Source organism: Acanthaster planci, linkage group LG10, assembly GCF_054643075.1.
Source record: "Acanthaster planci isolate LZ-2023a linkage group LG10, COTS_SCS, whole genome shotgun sequence".
NCBI lineage: Eukaryota > Metazoa > Echinodermata > Asteroidea > Valvatida > Acanthasteridae > Acanthaster > Acanthaster planci.
The window spans coordinates 7,145,170-7,168,416 of record NC_141786.1 but is presented as its reverse complement, the minus strand read 5'-3'; the positions used below and the strand labels follow the sequence as shown (position 1 = coordinate 7,168,416).

Genomic DNA, 23,247 nt, shown 5'->3' with positions numbered 1-23,247 from the left:
TTGTTTTATTCAACCCTGAATGTCCAATCGCATGCCTGAGTAGAGTGAAAGTTCAGAGCGACAAGATGAAATTAACTTGTTTGCCTGAACCAACATACATTACATGTAGATGTTCCTGGTTGAAATCAAGGACAAATCCAGAACTCCAAATTTTTATTTTCATATAATAATGAGAGACGGGCAATTTTTGGGGGTCCATTTTATTTCCCTTCCTTCAAATAACAAGTAAAAAGCCCCTAAAGTGTAACCTCACCCCAAGAAAAGATTGCAATTCTTTTGGGCCCACCTCACCAAACAAGATCGGGACCCCCCTGGATCTGCCCGTGGTCACAATGAGAGAAAGATGAATGAATCGAAAATCCAGTATCTAACCAACAACCAGTCGTATGTTTACATCCTTCCTAATGTTGACACCTCTAGAATTATACAACAGTGCATGCCAGTAGGCTATTTCGAAGAGCACAGGAATTGGGCACTCTACTCAGCCCATGGAACCTTAATACATGACACATTAAAAATGTGTGAAGTCAGAGCACTTTTTTGTGCAACGCAGATTTGACGTAAGCCCGTGCAGAACTCATCGTTGTCAAGCACATATATCTGATGATAAATAGAGTGCCATTGAGTCTGATTCCCACAAAATGAGTCTAAAGGCCGTGTTTAATTGTCCCAGATTGCATTATAAAGAGCAGACTGGGCTCCTTTGCTTTGATTCATCACTCGGTTTGGCGCCGTTATAAAAATTGCGTGCTGACAAATGTTGAGATTACCTGTGCTTCGTAAGACCTTTAGTTCTGGAGTGACTCTCGGAACTTCCGACCCATTTGGCCACATTTTTATAATTGTCTCATGGTGTCGATGCAAACCTAGCCACTTGTTACTGCGGACTTCACCAAGCAAGCTACATGAACATGTATTTGAGTTGATCTCTTCTGACATATTCTCTTCTCAGTTAGAGCATTAATTTATTTGTTGGGGTGCCTGCCTCTGGACCAAGATGCATTGCTAACCTGCCTTATACCCATTGGATAAATTATTTAAAATACATGTACACGCATTTCAAAAAGTTATGTACACAGGCAACAAGATTTGTGTGGAAAGTTAAATTGTGGAATAGTATGGTACATGGGTACCTTGTCAGTAATGCAACTTGTACAGCAGAAAGGTTGACGTTCTTGCTCACATTGTCCTCCGACATAACTGAAAATGTACATGTATTAAAGGAAATAGAGATTTGAGCTGCTGCTACAAATTTATGCGAGACCTTGTGACTCAGTTTTTGTGGTGAAGATATGACAGCCCCTCTTTGCCAAAAGTAAACATCAGATGAATTCTTACACTCACATTGCACTTTGTGTATAAGGCCAAATTCAAATAGTCACACTTCCATTCACATTCTGTTGCCTTTGTATTGTCAAATCTCTTCAGACCTTCCTTGAGTTAGTAATAGTGCGTACACCTTGCAAGCTTTTGAGTTGATTGCAGTTGATTTGTGTGATTTATGCAATTCTACAGAATAGACACCAGTCCTCACGTTCTCTGTTTATGTTTTGGCACAGATGTGTGGATAAACTTCTGAGCAATATTCTTCAGAAGTTGTGGGTCGATGTTTTTGTTGGAAGAAGTCTAAATGATGTCATTCTTGGTTTTGTTTGGTACAGACGAATGCCAACGTACGGAACAAGCCAATGACTAGTACGCCAATGGGTCGCACGCTGACCCCTGCTGATCGAAGGCTGTTGGTCAAAGGTGAATATCTGTGTGTGTCTAGATGGATGATTGCTTAGTGTGGGATGGGTATCATAATTTTCCAGTGTGGTTAATGGACGTTCTCAGTGGTGCGATTTCACTCGGCTTCTAAGTACAGAAAGTTTTAGTTCTGGAAAAAAATTTCCATTAAAATTGCAGCTTAGATTTTATTTAATGATCACATCGTCATGGCCTGTAGGCCAAATTATGGGTATGTTTAAAACAGCAATTAAAACTTAAGTTAAACGCTTTAAAAACAGTTTTCACTACATTGAAAACACTGGAAAGCCAAAAGTTAATGCTAAAACACAGGGAAGTGAAAGTAAATTTAAAAATAAATATTTACCTAGGTTAAGCTAGCAAAGTGAAATTAAAAGTTGTGATAAACTGTTTGATAGATAATTGTACAAGGTTTCACTGACCATGAAAGTCTGTGTATTGTTAAAAAGTAATTGACTAGTGGTTGAACCGTAGTTAATGCCTGAACCTGTCCTGAACTGGCACATACATGTACCTGTACACGCATGCTGGCTGGCTAGCTGGAATATTATATGGAAGTTTGGATGGTTGCATGTATCAGGCTTATCAGCTGGCTGTTAGCTACATGTGACTGGTTAACTGGTCAGTTACTCATAGCTGCTGTACATGTGCATAAAGCTGATTTGCTACTCAGTGCTTCTGTCAAACTATTCGGTTTTCTCTTCGTCGCAGTCATCAAAGCCAATGGATTACGTGAGAGGGACGGTACAAGCGCCAGCGACCCTTACTGCGTGGTGACCATTGACCAACCGAGCCAGAAGCACAAGACCAACATCATCCGCAATACGGTCAACCCGTTCTGGGACGAGCATTTCTTATTGTAAGCACTGCCCGCCAAACTCTTGATTTTTTGTTCTGGGCTGCAGACTTCATGGACATACCCTCTGTGGTAAAAAATGGGAAACAGTTCAGGGAGGACATCAAGCTGTCATTTCTGTCGTACAGTTGTTTTCATACAATCACAGGCCAGGGGGCAATGCCAAAGCACTGTGTAACAGTTGATTTCTATACTAACGTAGCTGCCGTCATGCATACCCTGAGCTGCCAACCTGTGCGATTTTATTGTATTTCATACAATTTTGCAGTGACGATATGACACTACAATTTTTTCTCAATAAAATACGATTTCCAAAGAAAATAAGCTTTGTAGTTCTTTGAGAATTTTACCTATTGTTTGGCTTGAAAATTGACATTTTTCACCTGTTAATTTCGCACGGTAGCATCAGTCTTCGGCAATGTCGGAAATGCCATACAAATGCATGCAACACACATGACGTGGTGTCCTTCCACGAGGCCCTCTATTGTCCATTGCTGCTTCTTGTGTGCAGTTCATCTGTGCACCGTACGTAAACTATGGATGTATAAGCAAAATCAGTTTGGGGCCCAGACTATGCATCACGCTCCCTCAATCGTTCCGTGCAACAGTGAAAAATAAGATTTTTTTGGAAAACAGGATTTTTGAGATAAAATAATAAGATTTTGGTCAAGTGAGGTTGGCAGTTCTGATACCATAGAGCGGTCGACTCAGCAAAAGCAAGCAACATCAGAAGGAAAAGTTGCTTAAGTGGGTCACATGTACAAAAGAAATCTCCAGGCGTGTGAAACCTTTTGTGCATCCTTTTTACAAAATACATGTTGTGCTTCTGTAATAGCACGAGTTTCTGCCGTAGACAAATCCGGTAACTGCACCAACACTATCACTGGTCATTTGCAGTGGTTCCCGCCAATGGTGGTACCCGGTAGGTATCGTGATAACGATTACCTAGAGTCACTGTTTAATGACATTCTCCCTGCACACCTCATGCTTTCCGGCATCAAAGGGGGCCATTGGGGGATACCCAGTGATACTCTGCTGGATTCGTCTTTTGTAAGCGCAACTTTTCTGCTGGCTGTTGAGCAGCACCATGAAATTGGGCCCTTTACCTTATTGAATGGAAGAAAAGTAAGAAAACAAGGGGAAAATGATCCTTCCGAGCTGCGCCTGCCCAGGGCCCAGTGTTATGGCTCTGCTCTCTCAGTGCCTCATAAGACTCTTGTTATCATATTGTTCAAGCTTGACAGGGTGCGGCAAGAGTGATACAGATCAAAGCCAAAATCATATTCTGAGACACGTATAGTTTGGTTGAAATAGCCAAAATGCCTGACAAAATGCTTGTTTGGTTGTTTGCAGTGAGCTGAACAATTACTCCAGTGAGCTGAGGTTCGAAGTCTTTGACAGGGACAGGATGCTGAGAGGTAAACTATGTTTTTTTCAACCTTGACGCACCGTAATAATGCCCATTTACACAAACGAGCGGTGATAGAACTCTATGGTTTTCTGTGGGCTGTTTAAACCAAGAGTTGACAAACTACGCATTAGGGCAATTAAGTGCGGTGCTTTTAACCTAAGTGATTGTATAAACATACCATACCGTTCTGGCCAATCAGCAGTCTCGCTAGTGATAATCTCACAAAGTACCATACATGTACATATAGCAGGAACACTGTTGGAGCAAGGGTAGGCCCGTCTTTGTCATGCCTTCAATTATTCCTACCAGTATGTGCCGTTGGGCACCATTGATTTTGTGGGAAGTCCTTCCATGCTTCCCATAAAAATGTACGGTACCAGCGTGCATTGTAAATAGGCCTTAAGTTTAGTCGTCGTTTAGAGCAGGTATTTCCGAACACCTGCCATGCAATAAAGCGCTTTATGGTGCATTCATTTCTTTTCTGAGAAGCATACATGTATATGTATCAGTAGCGAACCAGCGTACATGACATAGAATTTTGGCTGGTAGCCGATGCTCATTATGTTCTGTGTTCAGCGTACCGAATGGGTGCCTGCATTGTGTTTACGCGTAAATGTCATATATTGTGCGCTAGAAGGTACAAAAATATCATTATCCTTCGATGCTTCCAATCGCTTCTTGTCAGTGTAAGAAGGCCTTAAGATTAGTCCGTACTCCTGTATTTGTAGCACTCATTCTCAAATCAAAAAGGTGCCCAGCATTTATTTCTATGCCAAGAAGCATATCAGTGAAATCCATACGCTCAGGATCCAAATTTTGGGCTTGAATTTATCGAAGGAGGAACCAATCGCGAGGTGATGTTCTGCTAGAGGCTTGCAGGAGTGTGAGAATTCAGCTCTTTAACTGATTTCATTTTTTTTGGTAGATGTTGACCCTGAATATCAGCTTTTTTGTAAACCTGGTCTCTACAAATGTATGGCAACTTCTTGCATTTCAGCGTTTTGCTAGCTGTTTTCAGCTTTAATTTTTAAGTGTCCATGCACACCCCTGGGCTTGGAAAGGACATTTACCTGGCATGTTTGTCCGTCATGTTTTGTGCCGTCTTAATTTGTTCAAAAGTGTTGCATGTAGCAGTCCTCGTATTTTGTACCCAGAGCTACCACTACATGTGAATGGTACTTGGACAATTGAGCACAGACTTTAAGAGGTTAATTGCTCTCTGAATTTAAAAGTGCCCAATTTTTTGAATTTCTTTCAGTTTCCAACTCTAGGATATCAGTTTGATTCTATGGTAGCTTTATTAAATTTACTCCAACTTTTCTGTTGATCCCATCCCGTGAAAGGCATTCAGTTTGTCAACCGAAGTGAGTATCATTTGTGTAGACGACTTATTTTTCTCTCGGTTTTTCTCTTTACCCACTTTACTGTTACTGTGTGTAGAAAGTTGTTTTGTTTTTGTTACAAAGCATCAGAAAGAAATTGTATTTATTTGTTGGAAATTGTTGCTGTGAACTCTTACACTCTGTCAGTGTCCACCCTGAATCCTTGTTTAGAGACAAATTCTTTCAGAAAGCGCTCTACTTGTATGTGATTTTGTATTCACGGTTGGAGGGTTGGGCTGCCATATTTGTATGAAGAGGTTCCCACAGCAGTGTCCACTTGTTGCACAATTAGATGCAAGTCTGAAACTTTGTGTAGGTGTAGAGCAATGCATTAGCTCACTTACAAGCGAGATGTGAGAATGCCAGAGTACGGTTCTATGATACTAAAATTCTATTGCGATACTGCGCCCTGACAACAACAAAAGCCTGTTTGTGCCGCCAGACACCCGAATTTGCATGTGGCACATTCTGGTTTTTGTAGAGAACATGAACTGGTAACTGCCAAAACGCAGCCCGACTGGCACCACCAAAATGTACGTCGGAGAGTAAATGTCTGGCTACATGCATACATACATGTACGCACTGGTTCGTTAGCATGTTCATAAAAAATGAACTCAGTTCACATGACGTTGTAAGTACCGTTCGTACGTGCGTCAGGTGCATGTAAGATTCCTATTGATGTAAAGCATCAGTACATCAGTACTCGTATGTACCAGTATGTACCAGCATGCACACATTTGAAAGAATATACATGTAGTACAAGCAATTGACTACTGTGGATTCCCATGTAAGTTTGATGACTTTTTGATCAACTGATTTTAAAGCTACATGTACAGAGAATTATGTGTCATGGGTAGGCCTTCACCAGGTTAAGGGGACACTTTCTTTTATTTGGCAAATTAGCGCCCAGTTGTGAGGATGTTCCTCTGTCCCCATAACGTTTTCAGTCCTCACAAAATACACGTACCGTACAGGTACATGTACATGTAGGTAAAATGTTGTGTGTTTGTCCCCACAACTAAGAAACAAGAGCTTGTGAACAGGTGTAAGCTAGGCCTTTTGATTTCAGTAACCTCCAAGACTTTGCTTTGAGAGGCAGTCAAAATTGGCCAAATTGGCCAAACACTCCCTAATTACATTTACTTGAGTGCATTTTGCACTATTTCTGTTGCTGATAGAGCATTTTATTCCAAACTCAAACCCAGCACGGTATTTTCTCAGGCCTGTTTGTAAAACACGTCAGCCTTTGTGTATGTATTACTCATTTCTATTCTTAATGTTGTTATCGGTAGAGCACATCTAGTGATGAGGTTTTCCCACAGTGTGTCTCCCTTGTCAATTGTCGGGCACAAAAAATCAACCTTGTTCTTCACCTTTTTGCATGTTAGGCTGCAAAACTGTACACCAGTTACATCTGCGTGCATAAATTTCCTTGCTTGGCATTCTCTTGTATCTGTGGATTTTCATGTTGTCTGAAAAGATTCTCTGGAACCTGGTATATTGTACCTGTCCTTTTATAACAACGCATTCCTTCAAATATGAAATGCATGCCAGTAGTTCAGAACTACCGGTAGGAGTACATGCACTGTACAGCATAGGCTCTGGGTGCATTCTGGAGATAAGCCACAGATGCTGCTGAATGGTGCATCAAACTGCAAAACAGCTGCCCCGAGCTGAAGTGCACCCCCAATAGGGGAAAGAAAGACGGGTGGTTAGAAGCAGGTTCTTGAACATTCTGCTGCCATCTGTTCAGTCTTGCAGTGCAGCTTAGTGCACCGTTCGTACATGAATTTGTAATTTTCAGGTTTTAAAGTACGGTAGTACTTGAAAACTTGAATATTCCTCGGTTAAGGTTATAGAATGGTTTGACACAGAAGCCCCTGGGTGTTCATGTATGGGGGCAGTTGTAAGGTCCACATGAAATATGGCCCATTTCCATCTGACCATCATGATTTGAAAGCCCTGTGTGAGTAAGATCAAGTCTCACGGTGAGCCTCCAATACCCACATGCATTGACTTTGGGCTTCCCAAGGTGGAGCCTGGATGCATCCAGGCATCGGTCTCGATGCATTATTTAATCAGCAGGCCCTACATGTTCAGTAACATGACCCCATGTATATGTACATGTATACATACATGTCTGTGTATGCTTGGCACAAATACCTACACGCACGTGCACAGACATCAGAACGATTTGCCACGTGGTAGCCTTGATTCCAGAATTCGACCGCAAGAGAGATCAGAAGACGTAATGCAGCCTTGCTATCTTATCAAAGCATTTCGTTCAGTTTATTGAATTTAAGTCGGTGTGGCTGAGACGTAAAATACAACATATGGGTTCCCCACAACAGTTTTCTGAGGAACTACGGGACCTTTGAACTTCCCCAGCAAGCCGTCAATCAAAAGGTGCCGGCTAGTTTGGGAATGAGCCGTGCAACAGGCAGACAGATCATGGCAGAAATATGCCAACAATGCTTAGACTAGCCTCCTTTGCAGACTTACAAGCAGACAGACGCCGGTCTAATGATGCGCTGGCCCACGTTGTCAGGTTAAGGTTTGTGTCTGGAACTGGCGTGGGCTAGTTGCAGCTGTTGTAACCTAAGCAATAGGATGGGAGTGTGTGTACATATGTACATGTAAATTGTGTCCGTGTAGGATCAGTATTTTTGTACCAATATTTGGGGCAGGGCAAGGAGAAAGGGGGGGGTCTTGACATCACTGACCCGAAGTTGCCATGTTTATGATAATTGTTTCCTGGTATTGATTTTTGTCTTTGCCTTTACAAGAAATAAGCAGTGAACCCAACCATCAGCAATCCCCAAGTAAAAACTTCAAAAATAAAGCCCTCTTTCATACTCATTCTTGAAAAAAAAATTGGGAAATTGGCAGACAGTCTTGACTTCAAATACAGTAGGTCACAAGCAGCTGTTGACCAAGAAGAGATAGAGTTTGGGCTTGGTGGGTTGGTCACTTGGGCTCACCCGAGTAAGCACTTGATGCCACGTGAGTGTCAAATTGAACACTGGCGTGGTTCCACAAGTAGGCATAGGGAAAGGAATCAAACCCACTGTGAGAAACCTTGGCTGGTTGCCTGTGTTGCTGAGCAAGTATATCTGGTGCTTAGCAGATTTGTCTGCTGTAGCAGCAGCTCTACAAAGCGAATTGAATTGGTGCCAAGTGTGTGGATTGTCAACACATCCACCACGCATTTGGTGTTGTTAAGCTAGTCCCTCCAGCCTTATAACTTCAGAGTGGGGAAACTAGGCTCAAACATTGAGCAGACTTTATCAGCTTCTACGTGTAGTTTTATCTTTTGTAAAGGTTGGTGGAGTTGTCATTTACATAGTGGTGTCCAGTTTTCTTCTGACAATGGAAGTACACCTGCCTGATCCCTGACCGTAACTGTACCCCTGTTGCAGTCACCCCCAATCGTTAATGTGAATGTTGCATAAATTAAGAGGCTTCAGGGTATGTTATGGCTTTGACAATTTTTTTTGACTCCGCATTTATTTCCTCATTGCAATGTATACATCAAATTATGCACAAGGTCAGTAAATGAAAGATTTTTGACCTCAAATAAATAAGACCACGAGACGTTGAAATAAAAGGGGGCAAATACAGAGGCACATTCAGAAGACCAAGTCTTATGCAGTAATGCCTTATTTCAACAAGAAAAAAGAACCAGACAAGGAAGACTGACAACAGATTATACATGAAAGAAAGACAATGGCAGTACAATACAGTCCAAACAAAACACGGACATTGATAAGGTCCTGTTTGTCTTTTCTTTCCAGACGAGTTTCTTGGGGAGGCAGTGATTTGTCTGGACTCGCTGGAGCGTAACCCGAGCAGCCGACAGATCATCCCCCTGCAGGGCCGGTTGAGCGAGAGTGATAACATCAAGGGATCCCTCACGGTGGAGGTGAGAGGAAAGAGCAAAGTGAAATGTTAGACGTGCTGATTGATTCAGACAAGGCTAACAAACATCCAGGGATTGCTCATCAAGTGCAGGGCCCAACTTGAGAAATCTGTCAATAGAGGTGTCTCTGTCAGTGCTATCACTCTTATGCACCTGTCAGTTGTTTTTTCCCTACCCTTCTTCCCAGTATGCCCCTGGTCTTACGGGGGGGGGGGGGTTACACGCCCCGTGTTGGATTTTTGTTTCACATGTTTATCTGTGGCATAATACATGGAGGAGTTGCCTCATGGGTGGGTATGTACTGGCATCATTTCACGGAGACAAATGCCACATCTAAGGCAAGGGTGTATCCAAAACTAAATTCCTTTCTGGGGGGCTTGGCCAAAACTTTTGAAGTTTTTTTCATGTAACCTTTTATGGCCTGTTTAAAGGTCGAGGCCATCTGGTACATTTTAAGGCTTCTTACACACTTCTCGAAAGAAAATAAAACTGACCGCCCACAAATGGCTTGTCATATTTAAAAAAAAAAGTTTTGGCACTTTGGGGGGGGGGTTGTGGCTTCTGTGCCCCCCCTCCCCTCCACTTTCTGTCAGGGGTGGGCAACCAAGGAGGGGGGGGGATAGGGGCAATACATGTGCTTGACAGACCAGTATAAAGTTTGCGCAATCTACATGTAAACCCATACAATATAGGCTGTAGGGCCGATTTTCCCAGTTTCTTTGAAAATCTACATGGACTGGGAGGAACTCAAAGAATTATTGGGATTGGGGAAGGTACAGAGCTCCATCTAAATACACAGAGATTGTTTTCAAGATGTATTTTTTTTTTTTTTTTTTTTTTTTTTGCGTTGGGGAGATGTTTATATATAATGGTTTTGCCCTTACCCGACGTATATTAATAAGCACTGTATGCTCAGTGCTTGTCCGAGAGCTTGCGAAAAAAACCTCACAAGCTTACTCGGGTACTAGTGTAGATGTCTTAACCACTCGACCACCGAGCTTGCCGGGGTCGGCTGGCCGGTCCGAGTCAAATGAAGCAGCGGGTACACATGTATTTGCTACTTGGTTTCTGCACAGTGGTACGTTTTACAGGCTTCAGGAACGTTGCTTTGTACTCTAGCAAAAAAATTGTGAGGAAGTTACAGTCAGTCGGCCAGATAGCATGGCTTGCGGCAAGACTGACGTCCACAGAAGTCACTGTCTGCAGCTGAGTCTGTTGGGACTCCTGATGTAATAGTACCTTGCTGGTCTCTTGCACACTGTGATTTATGGGGATGGCAGTGTTGGAAATGGGACCACTCACAGTTAGTTCGTCACTAATAGATGACCCAGCAGGAATTTTGTTAAGGTCAGTGCTGCTGATAATTCTTACATGTACTGTGGGACACATCTGAAACATCCCTGGACCTTCAGCATACATGTACACTGTGGGACACATCCCTGGACCTTCAACATTTAACCCAGTCACTTTGCTAATATCTGTCTCATCTGCTGCAAGAAATTCTCGACACACTTCCAACAAACACACAATTTGTCAGATCGTGTCTTCAATACTGGAATTCTGTTAGTTCACCGTCCAGATTGTTTTTACATTGTTCTTTGCCTGTGCGCAACGGCACTTTACTGTGTGACATATCCACCAACAGATGCCGTTCACACGTACAGAATGCAGATCCCAGACACGGTCCAGTCCATCAGCCTGACTTCCCCCGAAAATCTCAGAGAAACTTTAATTTGCCCATGCGCTGTCGGATCTACATGTACCCTTGCACTGATCGCAAGCTTACCGGTAGCACTGTGCGTGTATTGTGCTTACACATACCAAAACAGTAGGGTAGGCATTCACCGCTTTCAGGGAACAAGTTCTTTTGTTAGGGACATTTGAACCGAGTTGTGGGGACATTTCTGAGTCCCCACAGAATAAGTGAAATGTCCCCACAACCACGGTGCAGGAGTGCGTGCGCTCACAGCGTGATAAGTAACGGCCAGAATCTGGCTTATTGTCTTTCTGGAACAGCCATCAGTTCTCTTGTTAAAAATAAACGTTACATCCTTTTGGTCGCTGAACGGCTGTCTTTGGGTGTTATTGGGGTAGCATATCAGCTCATGAGAAGCTGCAGAAGGTGTACATTTACTGTACTTTCTGATTGCTTTTTGACTGCTGCCAAATATTGTAACGAACCCAGCAAGCCCAGCAAGCTGACCCGAGTGAGTGAGCCCATGGCCACAAGGAACACCTGAGCGTTCACAGAAACCAAGACAGAAATGGTAATGCATAGCACGAGACATGGACAAGTGAATTCCAAAGCCCCACAAATAATACTCGGGAGGAAAGGTAGATTTCTGGGGCACCTTCCACATTTTATTTTATGCGAAGCAAATCAGGTAAATTTATACAAGGATGAATTTCATCAGATTTGCACCGTCCCCGGTCTTTGATTTCATGAGGTACATGTAAGTGTAAGTGTGGCGTAGGTTTGTCCATACCAAACCATAGTAATACCTGTACATATATGTACATGGTGTATATGTGTACACAATGTATCTTACAGTAAAGTACATGTACATACACATGTAATTGGCACGTGTGCATTCTATGTAGAGTTTGACAGAACAGACTGTGCATGTACAATGTACTGGTACTTTACCTCTGCAAACTTATTCCAGTCACACAATATTCATGTATTTTTGGGTCATTTTGTAAATTTGGGGTCCAATATGTGACATTTTTCTGTCCCAGTTACACCTGGTACTGATATGTATTCAGATACTGTACTTTGACCTGGAATGTAGATGTACATGTAAATGTTTCACTGAAATTGATTTCAAACTACTTGTACATGTATGTTTATTTGTTCGGCAGGTCATGTGCAGTACTTCTTCAATCTTGGCAATTGAAAAAATGAGTTCTGAACATTAAGAAATCATTGGCCACATGTAACAGGGACGGGGAAAAAATTGACTCCCAAATTCAAAGAATTGCCCCTTTACCAATCATCTGTTTTTTGAGCGGTTTTGAAGAAAGACAGCAAAATGATTTGAAAATAAGTATGATCTGATTTGATGGCTGTACTGCTTTCGAACAAACGCTTTTATGGTTGGTCGGGAAACACAACATTCTTTTTTGTGGCCCAAGCATTGGGCATTCCTCCGACTAAAAGATATCTAGGGATCGTCTTGATCAGGCCTCGTACGTACATTATGTGCAGATGTCTGTGCTGTGTTTCACTTCAGCTGACAAAGACATAGGCATAGTTTTCATATCAATAGGTCAACAGTCGGCAGCAAAGCATGCCACCGTGTACATGTACACGTAATCCAGTAGGCTTAAGGTTTAGCCGAGTCGTATCAAAGAAGGGATGACGCATTGGGCACTCGGGGACAACTCCAACCTCCAGTTCGTCGATGATCAGCATCCCTGTGCTTCAAAATTTGTGCAAATTGTGAGCATTCCTGGTACATGTACGAGCGGTGATGCTTCGGGGACAAGTTGTTCAGTTCACGGTTCCACGCAGGAGCGATGACAGGCGCGTACAGGTACCGGTACATGTGCATGTGCGGTAGTGTTCTCGGGTGACCGGTGTTTCTCTGGGCCAAATGTTTTTGCTGATGCAAATTTGACCGGTAGAGGGCAGTGACACTCCTGAAATGTATAATCGCTGGCAGGGTACCGAGGACGCTTGAGTTGGGGAACGTACTCTGACATTATACACTTGATGTTACCACAGGACGATTGGCTGTGACAACACACAGCTAGAGCGTGATGAGTTGTTGGAGCCCAAATCTTAAGAACAGTTTTGCTGGCTGCTGGGTTCCAATTTCATGGGGTTTCTAAATGGGAAAGCATGATACAGATGTAATTAGTGCTTAGTGGAAAAGCAGTCCAGACTCCATACAGTAACTGTGGATGGTGAAGGCATGATTTGAAGGTCACTCTGACTGACACAAATATCTTTATTTAGACTGCTCCATGAAGTTTGATCCCAGCTACAAGCTAAGGCATCTGTCTTGTATACAGTATACCTGTCAAATCATATTAGCTCTTGGACACCACTCTACATATATGTATACATGCAGCTTTATTTGTATGTACAATGTAGGTACATGTACATGTACTTGTATGTACCAGGTAAATTGTCTCCAATGAATCTTCTTGGGAGAAAAAACTGTTAACTGTGTTAATGGGTGTAATTCAGTTCTGTGTATCATTTTGCGCTTCACTTTTAACGACATGTTTGTGTACGTGTACATTGTAATATGATTCGACCATTTGCTAAATTGTTTTGTTTGTGACTATTAAGTCCAGTGAAGTTTGAAGATGTATGTGAAGGGTGCATGGAATTTGAACAAATCTAGCTTTTTGGAGGGAGGTCAGTTTTCAAACTGGACCAGAATTTCAATGATGACCATGAAGTGTAGAAATCCAGGAAAAGGGGAGCTTGTGATCGATCACAAACATGTGCCAGTATGTCACCCGAACGTTATGGTGTGCTTTCTCACTAGACCTTTTTCAATCTTGGGGTTGACGCAGGGTTGAAAACTAGCGACAATTCACACTTCAAACTTTTCAACCCCGCACCAACCCCTGAGATAAATTTGGACTCTGGCTGAACTCAACCCTGTTCCTTACCAGGATTGAGATTTTTTGACCCGACCTCACTACACTTTATGAATTCCTTTTGAATGTACATGTACTTCTGTTGCCTCCCTAGTTCGTGTTCTCATTGTCGCCTGAGGAGACTGAGTCCGAAATGTTGAAGAGGGTGAGAAAATCCAATCGCAAAAAACAAGTAGCATTTGCCGAGATTCATTGTTTGTCTTAAAGATGCATTTCAGCTATATGTAGATGTGTACAAAAATCATGCTGCTGCATATCACACTACAGCAAAGTCCTTTTCTGAGTCAAGCAAACCTCATTATGGTCTTGTGTCAGATCTTGTGAATGGTCTTGTGACTGGTCTTTTGATATGACTGGTCTGGTGACTGGTCTTGTAGGTGGTCTTGTGACTGGTCTTCTGGTCTTGCAAATGATCTTGTGAAAGGTCTTGTGACTGGTCTTGGGTGTGGTCTTGCAGATGATCTTGTGATGGTCTTGACCGCAACATTGGCATTGACTTGAGTTCTTTGAATAGGAATGTGAGGGTATGAACACAGCTGGATGCAGGAATGTCACGGTAATTGGTTCAAATCTTTTTACCGGTCCGTTGAAATTGACTCATGGCCAGTTCGTTTCACACGGATCCTGAGCTCGATCAGTGATCCTGAAGCTGGCTCGCTCCATCCGTTCCGCGGGTTCTGATGTAAGGGAACCAACGAGGGATCACTGGTTGTGGTTCAGATCCATGTGAAACAAACAAACACAACTCAACAGTCTGAGTCCATCTGGTAATACGCTTGCACATTCTCAGCAAAGATGCACAGATTCATGTACCCTCAAATGGGCCACATCAGAATTGCCTGGCTGCGGCTGGAACCCGCCCACAAGTCTGTTGGTAATGGATGAAGCTGCTGGCTGGTGGCCTGCATGTACAGGACATTGCAGTTAAAAGTTCACATTTCACAAGGTTTGATAATATTTTCCTGCACATGTGAAAGGGTTTCAAAATGTTTACCACTTGTGTGAAAAGTCGTGGGAATGTTCTCCCATTGCAGTGTGGGAACTTGTTTTCACATTTTGTGAAATGAAAATAAGTTCCTTTGGAAGAGAAAAAAATGTAAAGAGAAATTCCCATTCCCAAATCAACTTTCAGTTACAATGTACGGTACGGTGCCTAGACGCAAAACAAGTAATTTAGATGTGGTCAGAGTCCAGGTCCCAGTCCTATTCAGAGCGTGATCACTCAGCCATCTTGTCTTCCAGGTTTGATATCCTGCTGCGTTGTAGTATATTACTGTAGGCAGAAAGGGATTCAACTGCGGTATTTTTTTTATAAACTACCAAAGGCGGATCCAGAACCGGTTTATTTTGGGGAGGGGGCATCAAATTTTGAAATGTTTTCATGGAATCTTTTAAAGCCTTTCTTAGGAGTGAGGCTGTTATTTGGGGAAGGAAGGGAAATGAAAAGTCCCCCGAAATTGCCTCTCGTGATATTCCCCCTCCCCAATTACATTGTGCCTAGGGGGAGGGGAGGGGTGACACCCATTGGGTCCCCTGGGATCCACCAAAGGACACTGCATGGGGTGTTGCAGGATTATTGCTGTTAGTGGGGTGCCCAGGCCCTTTGGCTAACTTAGATTGCGCTTTGGCCATTTTCATTCAGTTCATGTTGTTTTCTCAGACATGGTTTCCATTTCATTCTGGTAAACCAGTGCAGACAGATGGTACAGTTAGCGTTCATGATGGTATGCATGTAGATACCACGTCCCTTAATTTGCCACTTACTGTGAACACCAATCAGGTTTGACAATACTGGTAGGTGGTAAACTTAGGGACCTGGTGACTATACCGTCATGGACGTTAGGTTTGGTGGTGGAATGCCATAGCAGCCTCTGATACTGCGTTTTAGCTCAAATGGAGTAAATCATATGTGCAGTTTCAGTAATGTAACTGGGGGATTGCAGAGTTTATGCTTCTCCATCCAAGCTGAAGTGCGCCCCCATCGGCAAAGATATAGGCCGGTGGGAATTTCTCCTATTGGGGTTGTGCACGGGCCCAGCTCACCCGCGAAGACTGTTCAATCAAAAAATGTTTAAAGCCGACTTCATTCTTGACTTTATACCAAAAGGCAAGATATAAATTTAGTGGCAAACGTTTGATATGCAGCCTATCGCCATGGAGAATGATTCACAAAAGTCAGATAAACAGTATTTGTGCAATATTTCTCATTGCAACCTCATATTTGTTGGTCATTCTGGGGCATACACATGGTGCGATAGTTCCTACCACAACCGGTCTTGAACAGCTTCCAAGTCTGAAGTCAACACTGGGTCTAGTCTCCATTAATTGACTTCACAGACTTTTTGTGTTTGCGCATAATGGATGAGGGTGTTTGTGTGTTTAGACACCAGCGGGAGATGAGTCGAGGCACGCTTGGCGCTTTTACCTGTCAGACATGCCGTTGTACAGAGAGAGACAGATCATGGTTACAAGTGCTCCTGTGCAAAAATAGTTACATCATTCTGGCAAATGTGTCAGTGCCAACTTGCATCCCTACTCTGTCTCTCCATCAGTTTTGTTGGTGTGGGGTTCTTTGCATGATAGTCTGTAGTGGTTGAGGGTTTCAGATATTTGGTATTTACATCAACCTATTTATGTCCATTGTTCTTGCTTCTGAAGTGAAACCTTAAATCCTTTTCCAATTTGGAAAACAGTAAAGTCATCAAACGTATTCCTAACTTGGTAATCAGACAAAGTGATACCATTGAGAAAGTGCTTTTCCCCCCAAAACTCAAGTAATGTACTCTACTCAAAAAAGTTAAGGATCAGTTTTGGTTTTTTGTATACTTTTTATATGAGATGTTTTACTGCTGAAAATGTGCATTTGATGTTTTGAAACGTTTTTAATTTTTTTATTCCAATGAGAACACCATCTAGACAAGCAAAAGATGAAAGAACTAGAGCCCACTCATTGCTTCGAAGAAAATTACAAGTAAAAAAAGTGGTCCTTAACTTTTTTTGAGGAATATATTTTAATGAAGGTGCTTTAGTTTGCCCAAGCATGATTATGAAAACACCATTAATTTTACTTGCGTTTATTTAAAGCGGATAATTGTTGATGATAAAATTTTATTTTTTGTGTGGCCAACTTTTTATAATTCTTACACGTGCGATTTGCCGCAAGACCTCATTTCTCTTTCAAGGGAGCCACAAAGGAATACAAATTACTGATGGCTCAGTTTCCAGCCTTTGCATCAAAGACGATGCATCTTTTGACGTTAAAATCAAGAGGAACCAGCGTTGAGTTTTTACCGTGATTTCCCATCAAGACAGTTGCCAGCTGTTGTTTTGGAGCCAGGGTTGTATCTGCATCTGCCATCATCTGCTATATAAACTTGCTTATAATGACCAATTTATTCATATTCAGAAGTTTGGATTTTTTTTTTTGTTTTTGTTTTTTTTGCTCGATTCAGTTAATTACTCCAAGTGTGGTTATTGCTTGATAATGTGAGCGATTTATTTTGCACCTGAGTATGCAAATTTCCTTCCAAGTCCCAGACAGCCTGTGCAGTACCATTGCCATTCAGGGAGGTGACACACCTTGATTTGTTAACCTTCGACCAAGCAAAATGTTGCAGTGAGTTTTAGAGCGATAGACTTTCATGCCACGGGTACGTCCAACACTCAGTACTAGCACGAGGAAAAAATCTTACTGTACAGTTTGTGCATGTATGGACACTAAACGATGTCTAGAAAGTGTTTGTAGCTTAAGAACGTTTTTGCTGACGGTGTAAGGTACTTTCATGCCCTTAAAAAAGAGACCTTTTAATTTCACAAAGTGGTTCCCCAAAATACTGAATGCCGACCTAACAATGTGGTTTTGCAGCTCCGTACAGGTTTGTAATTACACACAAGTACCAATGTATTGCAGGCAGAGGCACCTTTTACTAAGAAGTGTGAGCAGGTACATGTATATGTATTTCCAATACCTAAATTCTGTACTTTGACCTTGTCAAAATTCAATTTAATGGTACGTTTATTTTTTCATGTGTACTCCTTGATGAATTCTCAAGTACATGTGTACATGTAGACCTGTACCCTCTACTTATTTAAGGGTTTCTTGCTCCCCCTCTAAATGGGAACCCTATACGGTACCTATTCAAGGGTTTCTTGCTCCCCCTCTAAATGGGAACCCTATACGGTACCTATTCAGGGGTTTCTTGCTCCCCCTCTAAATGGGAACCCTATACGGTACCTATTCAAGGGTTTCTTGCTCCCCCTCTAAATGGGAACCCTATACGGTACCTATTCAAGGGTTTCTTGCTCCCCCTCTAAATGGGAACCCTATACGGTACCTATTCAAGGGTTTCTTGCTCCCCCTCTAAATGGGAACCCTATACGGTACCCATTCAAGGGTTTCTTGCTCCCCCTCTAAATGGGAACCCTATACGGTACCTATTCAAGGGTTTCTTGCTCCCCCTCTAAATGGGAACCCTATACGGTACCTATTCAAGGGTTTCTTGCTCCCCCTCTAAATGGGAACCCTATACCTATTCAAGTGTGTCTTGCTCTATATCTAAATGGGAACCCAACATGTATACAGACCTGTACTCTCTACCTATTCAAGGGTGTCTTGCTCCACCTCTAAATGGGAACCCTTCTCTCCTGCTAGTCTTAAGAAGTACATGTATGGCACCTACCCGTACACGTGGTTAATAGCATGTCCCGTTTACAGAACTCTGAAAAAGAGTTACATCTGCGTGTAGTTGATTACGGCATTTTTAGGGAGAATGTATTTTATTTTCTAGAGAAATACGTTGAGGTACTCAATCTTACATGTAATTTTTTTTTCAGAAGATTTCTTCTTTATGTACATGTATGTGTTTTTTCCCCATCAAATACATGTATTTCTCAATGTTTTTTGTGTTACACCTTAAGTGTACTTACCTCAATGTAATTTGCATATATTCATGATGGTGTCTTGTTTCTTTTGTTACCCGACCACACCCACCCCTGTTCCCCTTTTTTATTGGTCTTTTGTCCAGTTTGTGTATTGTCCTCCGGAGTTGTCGCCAGAACCTTCTCCTAAGGAACGGGTGAGAATTCAACCCAAGACTTCATTCCCGATGCTAACATATGCACCACCCCCCCAAAAAAAAACCAGCAAACGCAAGACCCCGACACTCACCCCCGCATGCAAGGCATCCAGAAAGCAATCTGAGTTGAAAGAAAGATGCTGTTAAAAGAAATTACCGGCAGAAATATGAAGCATCGTCAGCATCGTTCTGTATTTGAAGGAAAGATAAAAATGCATGGAGACCTTATTTGTACAATACTTTGCAGATTTGCATCAAGCTGCCATATCGAGTTGCTCTCGTGCATGGGATTGATGGTTACAACAGGTACCCAGAAAGATGGAGGGCCAAAATTGGTGTGGTAGCCACTTTGGACGGGTGGCTACAATCACCGGTGTAGCCTGAAATGTGCTAGTAGCCATACTGACGGACGAGGTTGTTCGTGCAGGTGCTGGCGCATCTCTGGCTACCAGCAGAGAGCATGTCGTCAACTGCCTAACCTTGGCATTTTAATCAGGGCTGCTTAACTTTTTATTTTTATCAGCACAGTTCAGCCTCGCAAGATCGTCGTGTTGCAGTAGGCTCCATGCATAAACTGCAGTTCATGCAGCATTGTCGCTGAACATCAACGCTGCAGACCTGTTTGTTTCGTACAGATCTGGATCTTGATCACTGATCCCATTGCTGACGACGGACAGAGCACACTGTCCGAGACGTCGAGTGAACCAGCTACTTCCAGAACCACTTACACACACTGACAAAAGAGAGAGTTCAAGCTACATGGTGTCACTGCATACCACTTGCCTTACCAGGGGCCGCGTTCCTGCCGCCTGGAAAAGTCATTGAAAGTCATGGAAATTTGTTTTTCCTTTTTCATGCCTGGAAAGTCATGGAATTTTGTAAAAATGACTAAAATCATGGAAAAGTCATGGAATTTTGTCTGTGTGATTTCGATTATCAGAAGTAAGCGCATAAAATCTGTGTTTGTATTTGCAACCTAAAAGGCTGAATAGTCTAAGAAATTGTGGTAATTGGTTTTCGATTTTCATAATTTGGTCATGGAAAAGTCATGGAATTTAATTGTCCCTTAGGTGCAGGAACCCTGCTTACGAATACCCACCATGCAAACCTTCCGATCTTATCCAATTGCTGGTTCACTCTATCAGTTAGGTGGGCTCTGGTGTCAGTGAACCAACGACAGATCACTGATCGCGATCCGGATCCATGTGAAACGAACAGGCCCGAGATTCCCAACTGGGGCACATGTATGCATACGTATGTGCTTGGATGACTAGTGTGCTCAGTTCTATCACCAATCTGCCGTTATGTAACGAGTTTGCCTTTCTGCACCAATAGCCATTGTCAAGCATGAGAGATCAGTGCATCACTGTTGCAAGTTGCCATCTTCATGTACATGTAATAAGCCTTTTGCGAGTTAAATTTGGGTACAATCTAGTACACTGAGTTATCTGATTGCACGTAAACATAACAATTTAAATTCCCCAGACTAAAGACACTGTTGCTATACCTCATGATTTTGGGGCAAGCTTTTGCACAGTGACCAGCTATGCTAAAGCTTGCCAGTTTCACATACCAGTGAGAACAATGTGTTGTTGCAAGGCGTCTCTTACATGTACGTGTATGTAACTATTTGCCCCAAATCACCCAGTACACTTGTAGCAACAGTGTCATTAGTATGGAGAATTCAAATTGTTATGTTCACGTGAATTTAAAGAACTTGTACAAGATTTATTCAAATGTAACTAGCAAAAGGCTTATCGCCCGATGGAAAGACCAGCATCATGGCTCTGTCTTTGTCACTCATTGGAAGAATGCAAAATGACAATGGACATGTAAACGAGGGGGTAACTTAAAGGTTTACCCAGAGGTGCATGTGCAGTACCTCACAGTACCCTGTAAAACCTCATAAAACCTTGAGGTAAGCTTCAAGTTGTTGAATTTTGCATTCTCCCCGTTAGGGATTTACATGTACATGTAGCTAGAAACCACATTCCAGATTTTGTTGGCTTAAATAAATACTGTCTTCAGATCCACAAGAATGTGCCCTGATGTGAGCCAGTGGTTGTCAGAACTTTATCAGGTATGCCTCAGATACAATGTAGAGTGAACTTTTCAAGACATTTCTAAATTCTGTTCTGAAGATTTACATGTACATGTACATACTGTGAGTAGTGTCTTTTTCATGTACAAGGACACGAAATAAAGAGATGGCAGTTTGCAGTGCTGATGTGAATGATGGTTTTTAAATTCCAAACAACAGTGGGATTCAGTGTTAATCAGAAGGCAAGTGGCTGGATTGCATTATATTGCATTAAGTGTTTACTGTGAGCATGTAGAAAAGTTAATGACATTATTTCATGGCAAATACTTTTATTTGATTCTTGAGAGTTTGTTATACATTGAAGTGATATTTGTGAAAAATACCCTCTAGCTGTTTACTAAGCAATGTATGGGAAAAAGGCTTATTTTTAGGTATTTTACAGAGTTTTAGGCACTTTATTGAGCATACAAAAGAGCAAAATCTGCAGTCTGCGTGCATTGTACTTTGCAATTGATTACTTTTCGTGCAGTTTATTACACAGCATCGGTTATTTTTATTATTTTTTGCATTGGCACTCATTATGCTGAATACAACATGAACAAAGCTTTGGCCCATAATCCTGCATTGTACAACACTGGGAAAGAAACTTGAAGAATTAAGAGAAGAGTTCTGTCGCTGGCATGACTGTTTCTTGAATGATGAAATGTTCAGCTTCAAGACGAGATACTCTTTTGGCATTGGATTACACCGAGGGGCAACATCAAGCCCCATCCATAATTTGACCATTGTTCATTTGCTTTTTACCAATGCACATGTGCAGCATCATCCCACTTAAAATGATCCTAGTTGAACGTTATTTTTTAATCTTCTCGTCACTCACATTTTTTGTTGATTGTCACTCCCTCCTGCATTCACACTCTGCCTTCAATGTGCAGTTGTTTTCAGGTCAGTGTAGTTCACTGTGTACCTGATTACGGAAAAAGCTTGTTGATAACCATCAACCATGCTCCAGAGCCTGGGGCCAATTTCATAGAGCTGCTTAAGCACAGAATTTACTTAAGCATGAAAAAACCTTGCTTGACAAATCAGGTTACCAGCCAAAATTCCATGTGATGTATATTGGTTTGGAACGGTACTCGCCTGTCTTTTGGTTAGCCTGACAATCACATAGATTTTAAGCAGGTAACCTTTATTTTTTAAGCAAGATTTTTTTGTGCTTAAGCAGATTTTGTGCTTAAGCAGCTCCGTGAAATTGGCCCCTGGTTCCAATAGTGATTGATTAGATAGTTTTACCATCCATTGTTTAAGTGACATTGGTCAAACTAGCTAACTGTAGTCATCGCCTGAACTTGCGCCAGGCCCACACACGCCTGGCTCAGCCTCTGGAAATATGTTGTTTTTCTAAAGTTTAAAATGTTCACACGTGGGCACACATTTGTAATTGGTCACAATTTGTCCTTCCTGTAGTTCCTTTTCCCCGGAGATCGAGGCTGGGAGGCCGATGAAAGGGTGAGGACCTGATACAGTTACCCTCTCCTTCCCAACTCCCTCCCCCTCCCCACCCACTCTTAATGGGCTCTGTGCATTGCTATAGAGGGCGCTGTAGCTCAGTGACAGAGCCCTGTCCACAAGTTATACGTGTACTTGGCCACAGCTTGAATGTACAAGTCTGAGGGAAAATGGATGAGGCTACTAGCCAGATGTGTCCTTAAATGGACTCGCGTGCGGTCTACAGCCACAGCCAAGTAATTTGGGACTTTGGTGTGAGAGTGAAGCAGTCTGGTACCCAATCCTTCCAGTGTATTGTGGAGCCCAAAAGGAGGGGTCAGGACCAAGTCCAGAAGAGAGCCCTCACTTGTCACAAATAAGCCAGATGGGGAATGAAACATAGATACAGTATAATTTAAACAAAATTCACAGTTTTGATATTGAGTGCACAGAGTCCAAACCCCTTCCTTTATTCCTTTCCTCATGAAACCAACACATCTTGCCTATTCTTATACAGCAGAAATCAGGTTTTATTGGTTGTTTATGTACACAAATATCAACGGGAATGCACACTTTGGAGTATTGAAGAAATACCTTTGCATTGAAACGAATCCCCTTTGAGGCGGTGCAGGTATACGTGCATGAGAGTTCTGATAGGGCTGTAGTCTGGGATGATTTACCTCTACAAAGTTCTCTGAATGTCCGTCGG

General features: G+C 42.3%; 1 protein-coding gene across 13 annotated transcripts in view; it reads left to right on the top strand.

Moving 5' to 3' along the window:
* Positions 1 to 23,247, top strand: part of LOC110988350 (phospholipid transfer protein C2CD2L-like) — an 85,743-nt gene that overhangs the window by 30,206 nt on the left and 32,290 nt on the right. For 5 of the 13 annotated variants that reach the window (XM_087141899.1, XM_087141903.1, XM_087141902.1 and 2 more), the window contains 8 exons: positions 1,662 to 1,749; positions 2,461 to 2,608; positions 3,959 to 4,023; positions 5,360 to 5,380; positions 9,193 to 9,320; positions 14,029 to 14,079; positions 18,959 to 19,009; positions 22,518 to 22,559. In XM_087141899.1, coding sequence (XP_086998025.1) covers positions 1,662 to 1,749; positions 2,461 to 2,608; positions 3,959 to 4,023; positions 5,360 to 5,380; positions 9,193 to 9,320; positions 14,029 to 14,079; positions 18,959 to 19,009; positions 22,518 to 22,559 — 594 coding nt within the window. The remainder of the gene's footprint in view (positions 1 to 1,661; positions 1,750 to 2,460; positions 2,609 to 3,958; positions 4,024 to 5,359; positions 5,381 to 9,192; positions 9,321 to 14,028; positions 14,080 to 18,958; positions 19,010 to 22,517; positions 22,560 to 23,247) is intronic. The other 8 variants (XM_087141901.1, XM_087141905.1, XM_087141904.1 and 5 more) reach the window with 8 other exon arrangements.